The 18,970-nt window shown below is 33.0% G+C and overlaps 1 protein-coding gene across 1 annotated transcript; it reads left to right on the forward strand.

The window, feature by feature from the left end:
- The first annotated feature begins 61 nt into the window (after positions 1-61).
- Positions 62-15,146, forward strand: Gga (ADP-ribosylation factor-binding protein Gga). Its single transcript, XM_088265295.1, has 8 exons — positions 62-118; positions 2,880-3,178; positions 3,893-4,234; positions 4,766-4,985; positions 10,207-10,545; positions 11,338-11,470; positions 12,166-12,871; positions 14,099-15,146. Exons 1-8 carry the CDS (start codon positions 82-84, stop codon positions 14,309-14,311), a joined length of 2,289 nt encoding a protein of 762 aa, XP_088121421.1. The 5' UTR covers positions 62-81; the 3' UTR covers positions 14,312-15,146.
- The last annotated feature ends 3,824 nt before the right edge of the window (positions 15,147-18,970 follow it).

Genomic DNA, 18,970 nt, shown 5'->3' on the forward strand with positions numbered 1-18,970 from the left:
AGTACATTTATTACCCATCGCATACAATTTTTCAAATATCTTCTTCTGGCAACACCTACCCGACACAGCTGATTTGAAAACATGGAGGTTGTCATTACAAGTCTTGATGCTTTAATTCGTAAGTAATAAATAGTTAAATAAATAATCATTATGAAATAATATTTTTTGTTATATGTTAGTATTTTTTGTACGAGCATCCATTGCTATTCCTTTTCTTACCGTACTGTCAAGTATTCATCTTCTCGAGCCCAACCCACGAAACTTCAATGTTCATAACAACTGTTTTTACCGCATACACAATAAAATGTCAAGCGATGAATATGTAGAGTTCCAATATGTAATGTTTATTTCAAAAAAGTATAACACATTTTTGATGAAGTAAATTCTATAAGGAATTTTAACTATATAAAATAAACAAAATATTTCCAATTTGATTCTTGACTAATTAAATGACCTAGAAAGAACCATAGGACCTTTTATTTGAGGACGTGTTATTTAAAAAACTTTCGAGTTTAACATATTTATTTGCTGTAGCGCTATCTGCCATGTATGTACTAATATGCTAGTACAATATATCACTTTTCTACACCTAATGATGTATAGGCACAGTACAAATATTTCCGGATAAATTATATCTGATTCTAAGTGCGGAAAAACACCATAATATTTCCAAAATGATATATTTTATCTTTTAAATTAATTTACTATCATATCATTCACCGGTTCTCTGACTTTTCAATACCATGCTCGTCAGGCCGGCTATACAAAATTAGCATGTAAACGTGCCCATTTTTGTGCTTGTTTCAAGCACTAATTTTTTATCATTTAAAATATGGAACACATATCGCTCACTCCTTTCAACAACGTCATATATCAAAAATCATCAATTTTCAGTTGTGCATGTTTTCGGAATGCCCAGAAAATGTACTATATCCCAGCAAAAGCGGCATATTTTTAACTTAATATTTACCCGCTACAGGGCAGAAAGTGTTGTTTTTGCATTTTGAAGAAAAGGTATTGTTCAATTATTTTTTTTTTAAATTCTAAATATTTTTTTTTTAAATTCTAAATATTTTTTTTTTAAATTCTAAATATTAAATATATATGGAGAAAAAACATCAGGTTTTACCTAAAAAGATCTGTTGCACAATAAAAAGTTCAATAAGTGCCTTGATATTTAATTTTAATAAATTTTAAAAACGATCTACTAAAAAATCAAGTTTTTTGATTGTTGTTGTTGTTGAAAGGAGTGAGCTCTATGTGAGTTCTTGGCAGCATCTATAACAGGTCTCAAATGACAGATCGTAAGCCCTGTAAATATCCTCGGAGGACCACTACTGGACTCTGAGAAGGTGAAGCTCCTACCACCAAAACAGGTCGTGAGTTACATGACTCACATAGGTCTTGAGAGTGAGCTATGACACAGAGAGAGGAACCAGGAGATCTGTCTTCTGCCCACACCTCGTCGACCCTCTATTTGTCCTTTTATGATAGCTGCAAGAGCTTTTACTTCTCTGCTCTAAGCACGTGCCCCAGATAGGACATCTTCCGGACCTTGATATCAGTCAGCAACTGTCTCCCTGCTCTTGCTCTTTGGAGCACATTTTCATTGCTCACCATATCGGTCCGTGGAATGCGTAGCATTCTACAATGTAGCCACATTTGGAATGCGGTTCATAGTGCTGACGAGGGTCCACGATTCAACTCCGTATAGAAATACTGATCAGACATAACACGTAACCATTCTATGCCGAAGTTTCAGATTGAGTCTGTCGTTAATAAATAATAATATAATAAAACCCTTATCCGCACCCCAATGGTGCATAGGGCACTGCGTCATATAAACGCAGTGTTATCTTGATCGTTTACACATGAAGGAAAGGTGATCAGCCCTCCGCTTCAGGTACCAGTCCAGGGTAATATTGAATAAACATGACAGTGAAAAAATCACTTATATTTATTTTACCCCCCTTGGGAATCGAACCCGGGACCTCCAGAACGGTAGCCGAACGTGCTGACCATTACACTACGGAGGCGGACAAGTCGAGTCTGTCGTTACAGAATATAAAATATATTTCTCATCTAATATGGTCGCAGTGACACAAGGGATGCAAGACCCCTTGACCTCTTAATAATAATAGTAAAAAAAGCTCTGTAAATAACCAGATTTCCATATTCTTCTTCACCTTCGTTGAGATGCCAACGGTGTTAACTTCATTGCTAAATACACAAAGGCAAGGTGATCGGTCACAGTCTGCGAGAGGTTTTTAAAAAAATTACTAAGTGACCATCACGCCATTTCCCCGAAGGCGAATAGAACGCCACACCACTCTGTCTTTGCAAACATTCTTTGCCTCTTCCACGTTCATGCATCTCCTCACACATGCCAGCCGATTATTTTGACTCCTAACCTGACCGCTTTAAAGTATTTAACAACCCTGATTGTGCCAAGTTTTTTCTCGGTTTTCCTCTGCTCCTTTTTCCAACTACATTAGCCTCTTAAATTTGTTTAACCATTCTTTCCTCACTCATTTGTTCTACATGTCCAAACCATGTCAATACACTTTTCGTACAACATTTTGAGTGTGTCCAAATACTTGTTCAGAAATATGGATTACCTCCAATTAGGAATTATTTTTGACATCTCAACATAGAAGAATATGGAAGTCTGGGCATTTACATGGCTTACAACTGTCATAGGCTGGTTTTGCCTACGACGGTCGTAAACCACCCTATGATGGTCGAAAGCCCTATAAATGCCCAGAATTTTATATTCTTCTTCATCTATGTTGAGATGTCAAAAATAACACCTTTCTAAATTTTATCGATAGTGCTTATCTCAGCTTTGCATTGAGGTTTAAAAACATATTGTATTTTAGACAGAGCCACACATGCCAGCCTGGACAGGCCGGACCCCGCCGCCCTGGAGGCCTTCTGCTCCGTGCTGTCGGACTCGCCCAACGGCGCGTACGTGGCCACGCGCGTCATCGCCTCGCGCATGCGCTCCCCGCACCCGGCCGAGGCGCTGCTCGCCCTGCAGGTGCTGGACTGCTGCATGAAGCGCTGCGACGCCTCCTTCCGCGCGGAGGTCGACAAGTTCCGCTTCCTCAACGAGATGATCAAGCTGGTCTCCCCAAAGTACTACGGCAGCAAAACTGCGCCTGCCGTCAGACAAAAGGTACCGAGTGACCGCGTAAAATCGCTTTTGTATAGCTGTGCAATAGTCTGCATAAAATAGAATAAAATGCAAAATAGCATAAAATGTAAAATAGCATGAAATGCAAAAGAGCATAAAATGCAATATGGCAAAAAATGCATAAAATAGCTGTGCATAGCCATGCACTTAGCTCTTTCTTCTAACCCTTATCTGCACCCAATGGTGCATAGGGCACTGCATCGTAGAGAAGCAGTGTTAACTTGATTAAATACATAAAGGAAGGGTGATCACCCTTCCGCTTCAGGTACCAGTCCAGGGTCATATTAAATAAATATTAGACTGAAAACTCATTCATATATATTTTGACCCTCTTGGGAATTGAACCCGGGAACTCCAATATGGTAGCCTAGCACGCTATTTATTTTGAACTCGATAATTAAATAATGTGTATCAGTTATGTAAGTTAATACATTTCAGATGTGTATTTTTTACGACTGCGGACCGCTGCCGACGGGATTTAATAATTCATACAGTTAAGATTTTAACCTTTGTTAATTGGTATATTATATTCATACAACAACATTGGATAATTCCTTCTTTTCTGCCTTTGAAATAAGGTCGGCGCAGAAGGTAAAAATACTCTTCCCACACTCAAGCATCAATCGACCGAACGGGTAGAAATACCTTCCCCGTCTGAAGTGTGTTATACTAATGTGTTTGTTGCATTTTCATCAGGTCTTGAGTCTAATGCACGGCTGGACACTTGAATTCCCACGAGAGGTCAAAATCAGAGACGCCTATGAGATGTTGAAAAAGCAAGGCGTCGTGAAGGATGTTACGACGCTAACCCAGTGTCCTCAGGAGATGCTGAAGAAGCAAGGAGTCGCGAAGGACGCTCCGCCGCCGCAAGCCCCGCCCCCTCAGGAGGATGTTCCTCCCCCGGTGCCCAGACCTAGAAATAAAGACGGGATCTTCGAAGATGAGGAAAGATCCAGAATGCTGCAGAAACTTTTGCAGAGTAAAAACCCCGATGACCTACAAGCGGCCAACAGGTTGATCAAGACAATGGTCAGGGAGGTTAGTAGTGATCAAGATTTGTTCACCTTATTTCCAATTTTTATTTTTCATTAAAAATATATATGTGCAATGTTTTCTCATTGAATTAGTGTCGAGTTATTTACATTATTTTAAGTGTATTCAAATCTTTTCACACTGAATTTGTAGATTTTTTTTTTTTTAATTGAAGTTTTATTTGGGAAATTTTCTAAAAATTTTCAACCGGTGTTTGAAAAGCGACTGCCGAATCAATGAAATTCTAGAAAAATCTCTAATATTGAGATTTTACTCTGGCTAGTGACACCCTTCTCTGTAACGTAATTATAAAGTTTACGGGTTATTGGAAATGTTTAAATAAAAAAAATTATTACAAGGATTTAGAAAAAAATATATTATGTGAGTTCACAATATTTCATTAACATCAATGTAATATTGAAAGAAATGTCTTCCGCCAATAATGGCAAATTACTGTATAAATAATGGCATTCACAACACATGCATTTTGGTATTTATTAGAATTCTGAGATGAGCGATGTTTGTTTGGTCCGTCAGGATGAGCGCCGCGTGGAGGCGGTGTCGCGCCGTATAACGGAGCTGCAGACGGTGCACAACAACGCGCGACTCCTGGACGAGATGCTGGACCAGTACAAGCCCGGGGTCAGCTCTCCGGAGGATCTGGAACTCATCAGGGAGCTCTACGGCGCCTGCAACCGTCTGCGACCCACCGTCTTCAAGCTGGCCGCCGAAACTCAACAGAATGAAGAAATGCTAAGTAAGTCATCCAGTTAACTCAGTTATTGATTGTTTATTCAATTGAGTAGTTTAAGGCTGAGATCTCAAGCGTTCAAACCAGAATCTGTTCAGCCGCGGTCATGGCTGCATGTGTTTCCACGCCCGATTTTTTAAAATTACATTGTTTTAATAACTATTGTTTTCTCCCATAAATTATTACTGCGCATGTAATAACTATATATTATTTAAGCACCTGGAATTGTATAGCTATATAGGGACCCTTAATCTTCACATTAGTTTTAAAATGCCATAACAAGGCGAAATAATTGTCACAAATTGTTTTTAATAATTAAATACAATTTAGTACTCTTAGACTCTAAAAATCAGTGTTTGATTTTAATACATATTTATTTACATAGATATGAATGGCAACATTGTAGTTCAAAACATTAAAATTGTAGGACAAACTATGCTTCACTTATTTTAAGCGTGAAAATTAGTGACGTACATAATCACTCAAAAGATTTTAATCGATAATTTCACATATCGCGAGCATATTTCTTTTTACCGAGAATCAAGACTAAATACATAATTGGTTAGAACTATTAATTCTAAATCATGTTTTCAATTCAGAAAATATTATTAAACCTTATGCTAGAGTGTCAGGCCAATATTATTATTGGGTAAGAGAAACTAATTAACGAAACCTGCGGAGTTTTTAACCACGTAATGCTCAGGTTTTTTTTTCATAAAAATAGAACTAAAATATCGGGTTCTTTTATTTTTTATTTAAAAAGTTTACATAATTAAAAAGTTGTACAGTTGATAGAAACAAAACAGAAGCAATAAAAAATGTAAATAAAACTTAGCCTAATATTAATTCTGCTAATTATGTAAAATAAAAATATATATCGCTGGTTAAATGCCAAAGGGCCACAACGCAAAAAAATCTTTATTCGAAATTTTTCGAAAATGAAAAAAAAACATCGAATGACACCTATGATTCTGAATGAAATGGACATTTCTAACGCTAGAATCATGGGTGTCTTTTTCGAATATGAAAATGTTGATGATTTAGATAGCATTTTTGGAATAAAGAGATTTTTTTTTGCATTGTGGCCCTTTGGCATTTAACCAGCGATACATAGTCTGTCCTCTGCACAAAATAACCCTGATAGAATTTTATTTTATCCCATTCTAGAGGTGAACAGACTAACATCAAGTAAATAATAATAATAAATAAAATAACAATTAAATATGCACTAATTTTAGATAACATTTTTTGTTGGGTAATTAATATATCCAAAATTAAACAAGGTTTATTGGATTGAATTCTATATTTATTTATGCATATGTTAATATGTGACGCGTTTTGTCTTATTAAGACATTATCAAACACTAATAAGATAAAAAGCGTCACGTATTAACATATACATAAATAAATGTAGAATTCAATCCAATAAACCTTGTTTAATTTTGGATATATTACCCAACAATTTAATATGGAATTCTACCAACTGTCTGCAGTTACAATAAATAACATTTTTTGCTGCGTAATTTTAACAACTGCGATATTACTTTCTGATGCCCATTCTCCTCATAATTTTTGTGAATTTGTTATTTTGAATGTTGAATTTTGTTACCATGTGAGTCGGAATGTAATAATAATGAGATTTTAATAAACTCTGCAGATCTTACGAAAGGAATGTCAGGAACAAATAATCTACCAAAATTTTGGTTTCTTGCGAGGCAGTTTGGTTAGTAACTCAAAACTAAACTGCATGAATTGTACCCGTTGGCCACCGACATTACAACTTATTTCCCTACTTATCATATTTAAAGTGGCATGTATTTAACAATATTAAATAGACACCTACAATTTTATGAATAAAACGTATTCTTTGATTAAAGTACAGTAAACCCTCCTATAACGCTGAGATAGGTACCGCGTTTATCAATGGGAACGTTGTAGAGGGTTTATGTTTTTAACCCTTCCCTTACGGTGCCAAAAACTTCCGCGTGCACTGGTGATATGTATTTTGTACGCCATATGAAAATGTAATTATTCCTAAATGTTACTTTTATTGAGCAAAGTTGAGGTTGAAATCATCAAAATGTATCAATTTTGTAATGTTAGCTCTGGTAAAGTACCTTAAAAAGAGAAAAAAAATACTTTGCAAATAGCCGCCATATCTAGCGTAGCGGCACGTCTACCCTGAACGACGACTTGTGCCCAACTAAAATGAGATCTTCAAAACAGTATGAAGCCGCGTGCGCGTGTACGTAAAGTGCAACACGCACGCATACTCTGAGAAACGTTTGTGCTTTAGTGATGCTATCCCCGATTTTTTATAATTTATTTATTTCCGTTGTTGCAAATTTACTTTTATGTAACACGTAAAAGTATTACGGAGGAACACAAAAATTCTGAGCCCGTATCTATTATAATATTATATTGATATTCTCATTTTTAAAGTCAAGTAGTAGTAAATACATATCGCCGGGAGGGGAAGGTTAAATTGTATTTTAATTTTTAATGACTCATTTCAGTCTCTTCCGCTGGTCAAAATGTAAAAGTACGATTTAAAAAATTAACCTCTTATAACATTCCCTCTGAAAATGCGGAACCTATCTCAACGTCATAGGAGGTTTTACTGTATTGTATACATAACTTAATATTAAGTATAATATATGTAATATCGTCAGCTACAAACAAAAAGTGCCAAGTCCCCATTCTATGAAGGCTTGGTAAGGTTACACTTTTAGTTAACAATATGTATTGTAATTTGAAATAAATATCAGAGCATTTTATCAAATCATCATTACCATAATTGTGTTGCATGTATAAAATTACATTCTTTTAAAAAGCTATAAAATATATATTACTAAGATTTTATTTATTGTTTCGGCATTAACTTTGTGGTAAGACATGTTATAATAATTAAAGAAAACACTTTGTTTTTTACCACTTGAGTTTTTATTAAAGACTACATGTTTCAGAAGTTAAACTTCCATCATTCAGGTCTGTATAATAACTAAAATATAAAATATAAAATTTTTCTATAAATAAGGAGAGGGGAAAGTAAGGGGAAGGGGTTAGTCAAGATAAACTAAATAAATTAAAATTATTACACCTTGTTCCATATAAAGGCCAAATTATGAATTATCTTGAAAATTTAGAAATACAAAAAAACCTGAATTCTAATAATAATTTATTAAATAATATATTGTTTCAAAATTCTTCGCCATTGCTTTCAATTTTTCCTTTGTTTTCAAACTCCGTTCCTTGACTAACCCCTTCCCCTTACTTTCCCCTCTCCTTATTTATAGAAAAATTTTATATTTTATATTTTAGTTATTATACAGACCTGAATGATGGAAGTTTAACTTCTGAAACATGTAGTCTTTAATAAAAACTCAAGTGGTAAAAAACAAAGTGTTTTCTTTAATTATTATATTACTAAGATTTATAAAATAAAAATTGTTTATTTGGTTATTTGTGATTATGTTCATAATATAAACAACTCAAAATCAACAGTTTTAAAAATCTCCATTAAATAATTTAAATTCATTGTGACTGTATATTCAAGTAGTTTGACAGTTGAGTCTTAATCTAATCTGTAGGAAACATATTTTTGTACGATACAAATTAAGTCGGTAAATCTTGACCAAAAAAATTTGAAAAAAAATTCTGGGGGTTTGTTTCACTTTTTTTTTAAACGTGGCATTGAAATGAATTTAAGATCAGGCATCTTTTATGTCAGTAGCTGAGTCAGTGATTTTATTGGATTAGTTTATCCAATCGTTCTGACCTTTTCTGCGTCAGATACCTCACGCTTCAAATAAATCAATTAAATACTTGCATGAAAATTTTGACAGTAATCAGAATTTGACTTTTAGCATTGGTGTTGCCAGTGAAATAAATCAGTTTTAGCAAATAAGTTTTTTTTTCAAATGAGTTATATTTTGACTAGGTAACTTACTTTTAAAATCATTTTTAGTCAGCTAGTAGATTATGAGTAGAAGGTAATCCGCAACAAAGCAAAGTTTTTTAAAATATTTTTGGTCAACCTATATATAGATCTTCAAAATGGGAATGCTTTTTATTACTGAATTACTACGCTTTTGCTTCAAACCCTGCTTTCAATTTTAAATAAAATAATTTTAGCGCAAACCTATTACACTATTCAGCTTCAAGCTGTATCGTTGAATTAATAAAAAATCCATTTGCTTACAACTCTCACGGTATCTAATAATATAACTACAATTTTATTATATTTACATATCTTTTTAATTTAGTAATAAAAGAATTCCTTCGCACTCTCCGGCGGTTAGTCACACAGTGTATTACTATAACGCTTATCTCTACATTTTAATAAATAAATGAAATAACAAATAAGTACTTAATTCCACTTGATTTTGCTGACCTATAATTAGTTTTTCACGCTCTGGCGACATCAGTCTTTTAGTATTTTAAAAATTGTTCTACTGATCACAGACAGAGAAATATGAATACTCAAATGATATAAAATGTGTTTCAACATTATTAATTTTTTAAAAGAAATTTATACATATTTTTAAAGTATTTTTTTTTAATAACTAGAGTTTTTCCAATTAAATGTTAGTACTGATGATAATTTTATAATGCAAATATTTAGAAATTTACTTATATTAGATACAATTGAAGGGCATATATATTCATTGATCATTTATTTTATAATAAAACTATATTAAATGTAGTAAAATATTAGCCAAGATTTTTTTTATTTATATCTTAAACATAGATGAAGAAAAATATGGAATTCTAGGTATTTACAGGGCTAACCTATTATCGGATGGTCCAAGTGGTCACTTTATACACCGTGTAACATTCACCATTCTACCCTTGATCGACAAACACACAGTTGTCAATTATGAGTAGAGTACTGAATGTTACACAGTGTATAAAGTGGTCACTTAAACCAGTCAATGACGGGTCGTAAACCCTGTAAATGCCCAAGCTTCCGTAATCTATGTTTGAAATATCAATCGAAAAATCTTGGTATAAATAACTCCCAAATGGAGCAAATCCAGAATTTGTGAACAAAAATTTGAACACACTCAAAATACTGTGAATATGAGCCAGTAAAACTAAGCAGATAGAAGTATTGACCTGTTATTTAATTTATCTTATCTAAGTTACATTGAATTTCCACCAAGAAATTTTTCAATTCCAACACTCATTTTTCGTTTTAAATTATACATCGGAAAAAATATTTTAGGTGAAGTCCTCGAAGCGAGCGATGAATTGGGACAAGTATTTGAGAAGTACACGGCAATCATTTTGCAAGGAAAGTCCTTGGAGTCGGTTAATAACGCCCCAAAACCTAATTGCCAACCGGGATCCATTCTTCTAAACGGCGATGGCAATTCTTTGTTGGACCTGGCAACACCCTTGCCTGGTTCTCGGGAAGACCTGCCCGACGTTTCCGGCGGAAGTGGGCAGAGTAACATGGAAGAGCTGGATGACATATTTTCAAATGTAAACATAGCCAAAAGTGAACCAGAACTAAGCAACGCTCCCGTTTTGAAACCTGTCAGCGTTACTTCACTCGTTCAAGGTAAATTTACAATTATTTTTTGTTTTATTGATTTTCTCTTTTGCACTTAATTTTCATATTTGCCACACCACTTGCTTAAATCTAATTTAAACAGATTAGCATAGATAATGCATTGTTAAATGAATGTGTGAAGCGCATCATTTGATAGGTTTTATTGCACTTTATTATATTCCCCTAAAAAAATGTAAAACTCTTTTTAAAAAAAATTGGGTTTCTAATTTGTATAGTAACTTATCCTTTAATTTATTTAAATTTTTTGTCAACAATTTTTCAAACGAACATGTTACAAGTAGTATATGTAACAGTTTTGTACCAATTTTTTTGTTGTTGTTGCTTGTTTTAAAAGAACTTACGCCATCTACATTCCTTTTCAATTTTTTTTTAAAGTGTGTCAAATTCACTCTGTAGCTTTCGTTATTCTAAGATAGATGGCATTATAAACGTAATTCTATAAATATGTATGGTTTAAATCGGAACATGTGTTTTTTTTAAAGTAATATTTACAATGTCCGCCTCCGTAGTGTAATGGTCAGCGCGCTCGGCTACCGTTCTGGAGGTCCCGGATTCGATTCCCAAGGGGGGTAAAATAAATATAAGCGATTTTTTCACTGTAATATTTATTCAATATTACCATGGACTGGTACCGGAAGCGGAGGGTTGATCACCTTTCCTTCATGTGCAAACGATCAAGATAATACTGCGTTTATATGACACAGTGCCCTATGCACCATTGGGGTGCGGATTAGGGTTTTATTTTATTATATAATATTTACAAACGTGTTTGGTTTGCAGAAAAGCCTGAAACGAGTATTAAACCCACTGTACCACCTGTTAATAAGGGTTTAGCAGACTTAGATGCACTTGGAGCTGATCTCTTGAAGGACTCCCTCCCTCCTTCCTTCAAAATGGGAGGACAATTCAATAAGTATGTACATCCAGTTAATTATATTTTATATAAAATGACTTTGTGTCTAATTTCTATGTATAAAAATTATTAACTGTTAGAGTGCCGAGAATCAATATATCGACTTTGGTATACTTTGCTAAAAGTGTGGCCCATCGATATATCAATGATGATGCCAGTGTATTTTGGCGGTTGAGTCGTGAGGTTGTGTCGCAGAATGCGCACTTCTATAGTTCCGATTTGTGAATAATATTTACAAATAAACAAATTTAACTTTTTTTTAGTGAAAAATAGAAATACATTTGTTGTAGAGACCTATTATTTTCGCAATTAAAATGTTGAATGCATCCAATAGTGATATCGAAAGTGCACAACAATGTTTCTTATACTCAAAGTAGTCGTGATAATGAAAATATAATGTTTATCAATCGGAGGATGTGCATCCATAGTGAAAAATCTAAGGACGAGCCAATTTCACACGACTTTCAGAAAATTTTCATTCATAATAATTTGTCAGCTTTTTTTTTCAAATTAGTTTGATATGTTTAACCAACAGCAGAAAAATTTCTAAAGTCGGTCAATATTTCAGAAAAATATTGTAGATTTTGTACACACCTAATAAAAGGACCGTTTTTGCAAAAAATTCTTCAGCAATTTTAGCACACATATAAGAAAAAATCTCACCACTAAAATGATATTTTATTTTGATTTTTCAGTAAACAGTCAGATAGGGTGCCAATGAACTTGCTCAGTAAAATTCCTCAACCCGCAAGAAATGAATCACCGCAAGAAGTTGACCACAAAAGTCACGTAGACAATAAGCAATCGGGACAGAGCAGTTTGCTCGACCTCGACTTTTTAATATCGAAAACATTGAATGCGGAAAGCAAGAACAAAATACCGCATTCAAATAACGACGATTTAATGGTGGATATTTCATCGGACGATTCTTTAATCGGAGCCAAAAACAAAACCCACGAAGAAGATGCCGAAATATCTTTGCTAGAATATTTGAACGAAATTAAAGCTTCTAAGAACAATCACGTACCGCAACATTCCATAAAGTTAAGTTTAGAATCTAATCGTAATGAAGATACCAAACAAGAGAAATCGCCAGCCCAAGATGGGCCGGAATCGCCCAAAATGTCTAGCGATGAAAGCACCCCACTCAAATCAGAAGCCAAACAATCCAATCAGACGAGTGAAGTGAAACCGTTGACAGATATAAATATAAGTTTAGATTCTATAACTCCCGGAGACATTCCTCCGCTGACCGCGTTTGAAGAGGAGAACAGTATTACGGTCATGCTACACTTTACTAAAAACAAACCTCGGGAGGACGTGTCTGTCATCGTCATCTCTACAACGAGTCGCAACCCTCACCCCATTCAAGACTTTAAATTTCACGCCGTGGTTCCAAAGGTACGTATTATTACCTTTATTCATTATTTTTACAACATCGACACTTTCAGTTGTTTATTGTTTCGGCATTAACTTTGTTGTTAAGACAGTAAATAAAACACTTGTTTTTTACCACTTGAGTTTTATAATTATTTTTAACAGCTAGTTTCGGAAACTACAGATGCTTCCATGCTACGGGTTTGAATATAAACTGGTAAAATAAAGTTTATATTCAATGGTATAAATAAATTTTATATTCAAACCCGTAGATGGAATCATCTGTAGCTTCCAAAACTAGTCGTTAAAAATAAATATAATACTCAGGTGGTAAAAAACAAGTGTTTTATTTATAATTTAATTGACACTTTTTTTTATGTGTGTGTATTCCCTTTGAGTTTCATTGAGTTCAAATTGTATGTATAATAATAAATTTGGATAATTTACATAGCGTCATTTTTGTAAAATATTACCTCAAGGGCGTTGCACTGTTTATAAATTGGGGAAAAGAATGTTGTGAAAATGGTATTGCTAACAAACACATTTTTCTAAAGATTATCTCGCATTTCGTATCATGTAAAAAAATATTGTGGCATGTCGGTTACCATTAACACTTTGTTGTCGAGCGATTTTTTCACCAACCCCGACCCTAATTAGTATCTTAATTAGGGTCGTATACTAATCACAAGTAACCGCAAACCCAATTTCGATCCGTATAATGTTTTTTGGCATTTCGCGCTCTACCAAAAGTAAGCTAATAGAACGCTGATAAGCGTATCCCGCTCTCTACCAACAGTATATAAAAGACACTTTTAGACGTTTCCCTCAAACAATGTCTTAATATTAATAACTTCCTGACAGCTAAAATGTTTAAAAATTTCTGATACATATTGGTCGTATTATACGTAAAATATTTAGTGTTTTTTTTTGGGGTCAAGGAATTTGCATCCCTTATATCACTGCGACCATATCAGGTCTATTGTGACCTCCCTCTGTATTACAGCTCACTGCCAAGACCTACATGAGTCATGTAACTCACGACCTGTCTTGGTGGTAGGAGCTTCACCTTCTCGGAGTCCAGTAGAGGTCCTCCAAGGATGTGACTTCATTTGTGAGCGAGTGCGTCACAATTTTAGAGAATGTGGATTGGCATTTCGTTATCCTCCATACAAAATCTGCATACTGGTATATTTAGTGTTACAATCACCGCTTTATTTTCAGATGATTACTCACTTTTTTTATTCTGATTAGGGTTGCAAGGTCCGCCTTTTGGCTCCGTCCGGCGACAGCTTCCCGGCGTTCAGTCCCTTCCTGCCGCCAGCCGCCGTGACGCAGGTCATGCTGCTCGCGCGGCCCCCGACCGCCCCCGCCCCGACCCCCGTATTCCTCAAATTTGTCATCAACTACACCTGCGAGGAGGACAGCATCTCCGAGATCGGAGAGGTCCCCAGCCTGCCCCTCTGATCTCACAATGCGATACTGCTTATGCCAAACTCACACAGGGCGGGCTAAATGAACCGGTGATTGTTAAAATGTCCTTTATTTAATACATAATAGCTGCGTCAGCACTTTTCCTCGTGAAGAGTGATTTGAGCATTATCACATGGCATAAATCGTATGCAAGACTTGTAGTATTGATTGATTTGGCATATATTTGTAGAATAACATGATGATTTAAATATAAAGATAAAACACTTTTATGAGACCATTTTTTTTTAAGTTAATGATTAGTTTCAAGAACTACAGATGTTCTCATTATTAGTGGAAAATACAAATAGTTTGTATTTTCACCTGTTAATAAGAATCTGTAATTCTCGAAACTGGTCACATTTACAGTAAGTAATAAACTCAAAAAAGTGGTCTAATTCAAATGTTTTATTTTTAAATTTAAATCATATGTAAGACCATAGGCAAGGTGTACACAACTTATAAAACGTACTACATGCTTTGCCAACAATATGCACACATCTTTTGACAATGCATGCATTCCTGTTATATTTGTACAACTTCAGATGCTCACTCTTTTGCCTATGAATTTACATTCCCAACACCAATCCTACCTTAAAGCATATCGCTCACTCCTTTCAAGAACGTCATAAATCAAAATACTTGATTTTTCAGGAGAACGTTTTTAAAGTTTAAAAATATAATACAATGTATTAAAAATAAATATCAAGCCACTTACTGAACTTTTTACTGTGCAGCAGAAGTTTTTAGGTAAAACCTGAAGGTTTTTTCTACATTTGAAAAATATTTAGTATATTTAAAAAAATAATTAAACAATACCCTTTCTTCAAAATGCAAAAACAACACTTTCTGCCCTGTAGCGGGTAAATATCAAGTTAAAAATATGCCTCTTTTGCTGGGATATAGTACATTTTCTGGGCATTCTGAAAACATGCACAACTGAAAATTGACGATTTTTGATTTATGACGTTCTTGAAAGGAGTGAGCGATATATTAACTCTTTCTTGCCAAAACATTGTAAATGCCAGTTGTGTAATGACCATTTTGTTTAAGTAAATATACTCATAATGAATACATATTGGTATGATATGGAAAAAGTATATACTAAATATAATATTCTTTCAAATGATTCAAGGAACGCTCCAAAGTATGTATATTTTTTTCCAGATCATGGGTTTGTTTATTTTGAGGTGATTTACTGAATGTAATGAGAATCAGTTGATACGTATAAAGGCAGCTTATGTAAAGAATATTGGTGTTTTAGCAATCATTATTCTAATATAGTTGACTAATTTGTATTTAAACTTTAAAATATATGTAATATATCGCTCACTCCTTTCAAGAACGTCATAAATCAAAAAACTTGATTTTTCAGGGGAACATTTTTAAAGTTTAAAAATATAATACAATGTACTAAAAATAAATATCAAGCCACTTATTGAACTTTTTACTGTGCAACAGATCTTTTTAGGTAAAACCTGAAGGTTTTTTCTCCATTTGAAAAATATTTAATATATTTCAAAAAATAATTAAACAACACCTTTTCTTCAAAATGCTAAAACAACACTTTCAGCCCTGGAGCGGGTAAATATTGAGTTAAAGATGTGCAGCTTTTGCTGGGATATAGTACATTTTCTGGGCATTCCGAAAACATGCACAACTGAAAATTGCCGATTTTTGATTTATGACGTTCTTAAAAGGAGTGAGCGATATGATAATAATCTTTAAAAACAAATATAAGTCAGCCATGTTTAGTCCATCTGTATAAAATATTTTTACAGTAGCTGTTATAGTTATTATTAACCCACCCTAGGTTTTAAAATGAAATTTAAGAAAAAAAATTATGTACATGTCTACTAAAAAATGTGTCGAAAAATACATAGTTTTATTATTTTCAAACCACCCCTAGGCAGTAAATGTAAGGATAAACACTACCCCAAAGTAACTGCCGAATAAATTAATGAATGATTTGTCATACCCATTTTTTGAACTATGATAATTTCATATATTTTTTTATTGAAATAGTCAAGTAAAGCAACGTCGTGTCGGGTTGTGGTCCCGTGGTTAGTGTCTCGGACTCTGAAGTCAGAGTTTCTCGGTTCGAACCCACTCTACCACAATTTGATACCTATTTCTAAAAATGAGCCGCTTAGGCTCACAGAAATAGTATGAAATTTAAATATTTGTGTAAATAATAAAAACACAATATTTCTCTTTTTTTTAAATAAATAAAATAAAATGTATTGTTCGGTGTATTTTTTTTCTTCGATAGTTCACATTTAATTTCTTAATTTAGTGTGGGACTAACAACTACGACAGCCACTGTATAAAAAAAAACATAGTCTGTATTTTGTCTCAAATTTATATTAAAGTCCTTAATGTACTTATTGCTTTTATAATTTTATTTAAGCTTAGTTTAGTTGCTAGTCAAACAATATGGATCTTTATTTATGTATATTTTTTACATTTTCATTCAAATTAATATTTTATTGCTTCAAGAATTGATAATGAAGATTTTTTAAAAAATATGTGTGCTATTTATTATTAAAATATTTATGAACAATGTAGAGAAAATATTAATTGAATAAGGTACTGCATTTGTTGGAAGAAAATCAATCTTCTCTTTTGTAAAAGATAAAATCCACATTATTTACTGATATAATCTTACATCTTACACTTCAAAGAACATTAAAATCCCTTTTTACTTGTATAAATTGTTTTAAAAATAACATGGTGCAAAAAAAGAGAGAAAAAACAACATCTGTTTAAAAATGTGTAACAGTAATTTGGAATTTCCTACATCCCTCGCATGTACTTACTTCCTACTTAGTTACTTCTCTGCGCATACGCAGAGAGGTATGCGGAATGAAGCTAGGACAAAGGTGTTGATTTTTAAAATAAAATTAAGATATAATGAGTAATGAATTAAAAATTGTTGATATCCTGAATTGCTTTTATACAAGGAAATCTATCCACCATAGTTTAAATTATTTTGGTATACTTTTTTTTAACACTCTCCTTATTACACAAAGTGAACATTGTTCACTTTGTGTAATACCACTTTAAATGATGGAATATTAAATTATTGATGCTATAAATTTAATTCATTAATTCTTATCATTTTAGAATCGTTTTTTGTAAATTAAATCTTAAAATTAAAAACAAAAAACACTCACATCTCAGTTACGGTTTTGTTTAATTTCCAAAACTTACTAGCGGGCAGGTAATCAATATTCAAATTTTAAAATTTACCCTGTAATAAACTAAAAAGACTACAAAGAAGATAAAAAAGTGTAAACAAATTTGTGTAGAAATGAAAAAACAAAATTGCACTAGGCTTTTTTTACACACATTAATATGTACTGAGATGTATAAAAGAATTCTTTTAATTTTGATACATGATAATTAGTGTACAAAACATTTTGCCACTCAGATTTTTTGTGTATGAACCAAAGTTGCCTTATTATAATGGATTAAAAATGTACGCATTTAATTTATCATATTATACTACGCTGAATATTAAATCAGAATTTTGAAGTATATATTTGATTAAACATGCTTGTATCATAATATTATTTGTTTTTTTAAAGAAAATTTGCCAAAAAATACTAAAAAAATTACATTAAAGCTTTGCATATTTTTATGCAATTAAAAATATAACGATATGTACATTCATAATATTTTATCATTATCTCAATAAGGTATTAAGCCAAATAATAAAAAAATGACTTCAAATATTGAATTCACTTAATTTTAAATTATAAAATGATATGGCTCATAGTTCTACTTATATGTTTATCACATTTGTGTTGTGTGTGCATCAATGATACATTATATTATAAACAGAAAAAAATAGATGTATGATTTTTATAGTAATACTGGCAACTTTATTGCTGAATATGTTATGTATGTACATATTTACTAGTAGATAATATGTTTTCCGCATATTAACACATTGACCTGCAAAGTAACCTTTTCAAACTTAGCCTTGCAAACCTTGTGTTGTCATTAATCACCTCTGTATGTAGGGTGGGTATCCACGATTATAGTATATACTTCGTTAAAACAAATTATTGTTTTTTTTCATATGCAAAATTGGCAATCAATGTGTTATTATTTACATTATTTGATATGGAATCTTTCAAAGCAAATATAATTATACTGTACTCCTATTCACTGACTTTTTTCAGTCTAGATTCAGTTTCAACCTTATTTGATTAAAAAAAAGTGACATTGGATTAAACCAATGTTCACTGTTAAGCCAAATCTAAGTAGTTGTGATGTTTCATAATCATTAATACGAAATTTATGATTTAAGTCAAATTATCTCGATCAAATTATTGGGGAAATTGAGCATTGAAGGTCTTAATGTTAATTTATATACACACTTTCTCAGTGGAAGTCTATTGTGATTATTTATAGTAATTTGAATTTGAATTAAAGTTTTACTTAGTAAATTTGTACCACTATTTCTTAAAATCTACTGTGACACTTGTTTTGATGCGTTCCGCATCATTTTCAAACACCGTAAAATGATGCGGAATGCATCGAAACACGTGTCAGAGTGGATTTTAAGAAATTGTGGTATTTACTAAGCAAAACTTTAATTAAAAATGGATAGGGTTTACCACTAAGTGACTGCCGAATCAAGTAATG

The sequence above is a fragment of the Brachycentrus maculatus genome, unplaced genomic scaffold (assembly GCF_059751285.1).
Source record: "Brachycentrus maculatus isolate JH-2025_06_01 unplaced genomic scaffold, ASM5975128v1 h1tg000244l, whole genome shotgun sequence".
Taxonomy (NCBI): Eukaryota; Metazoa; Arthropoda; class Insecta; order Trichoptera; family Brachycentridae; genus Brachycentrus; species Brachycentrus maculatus.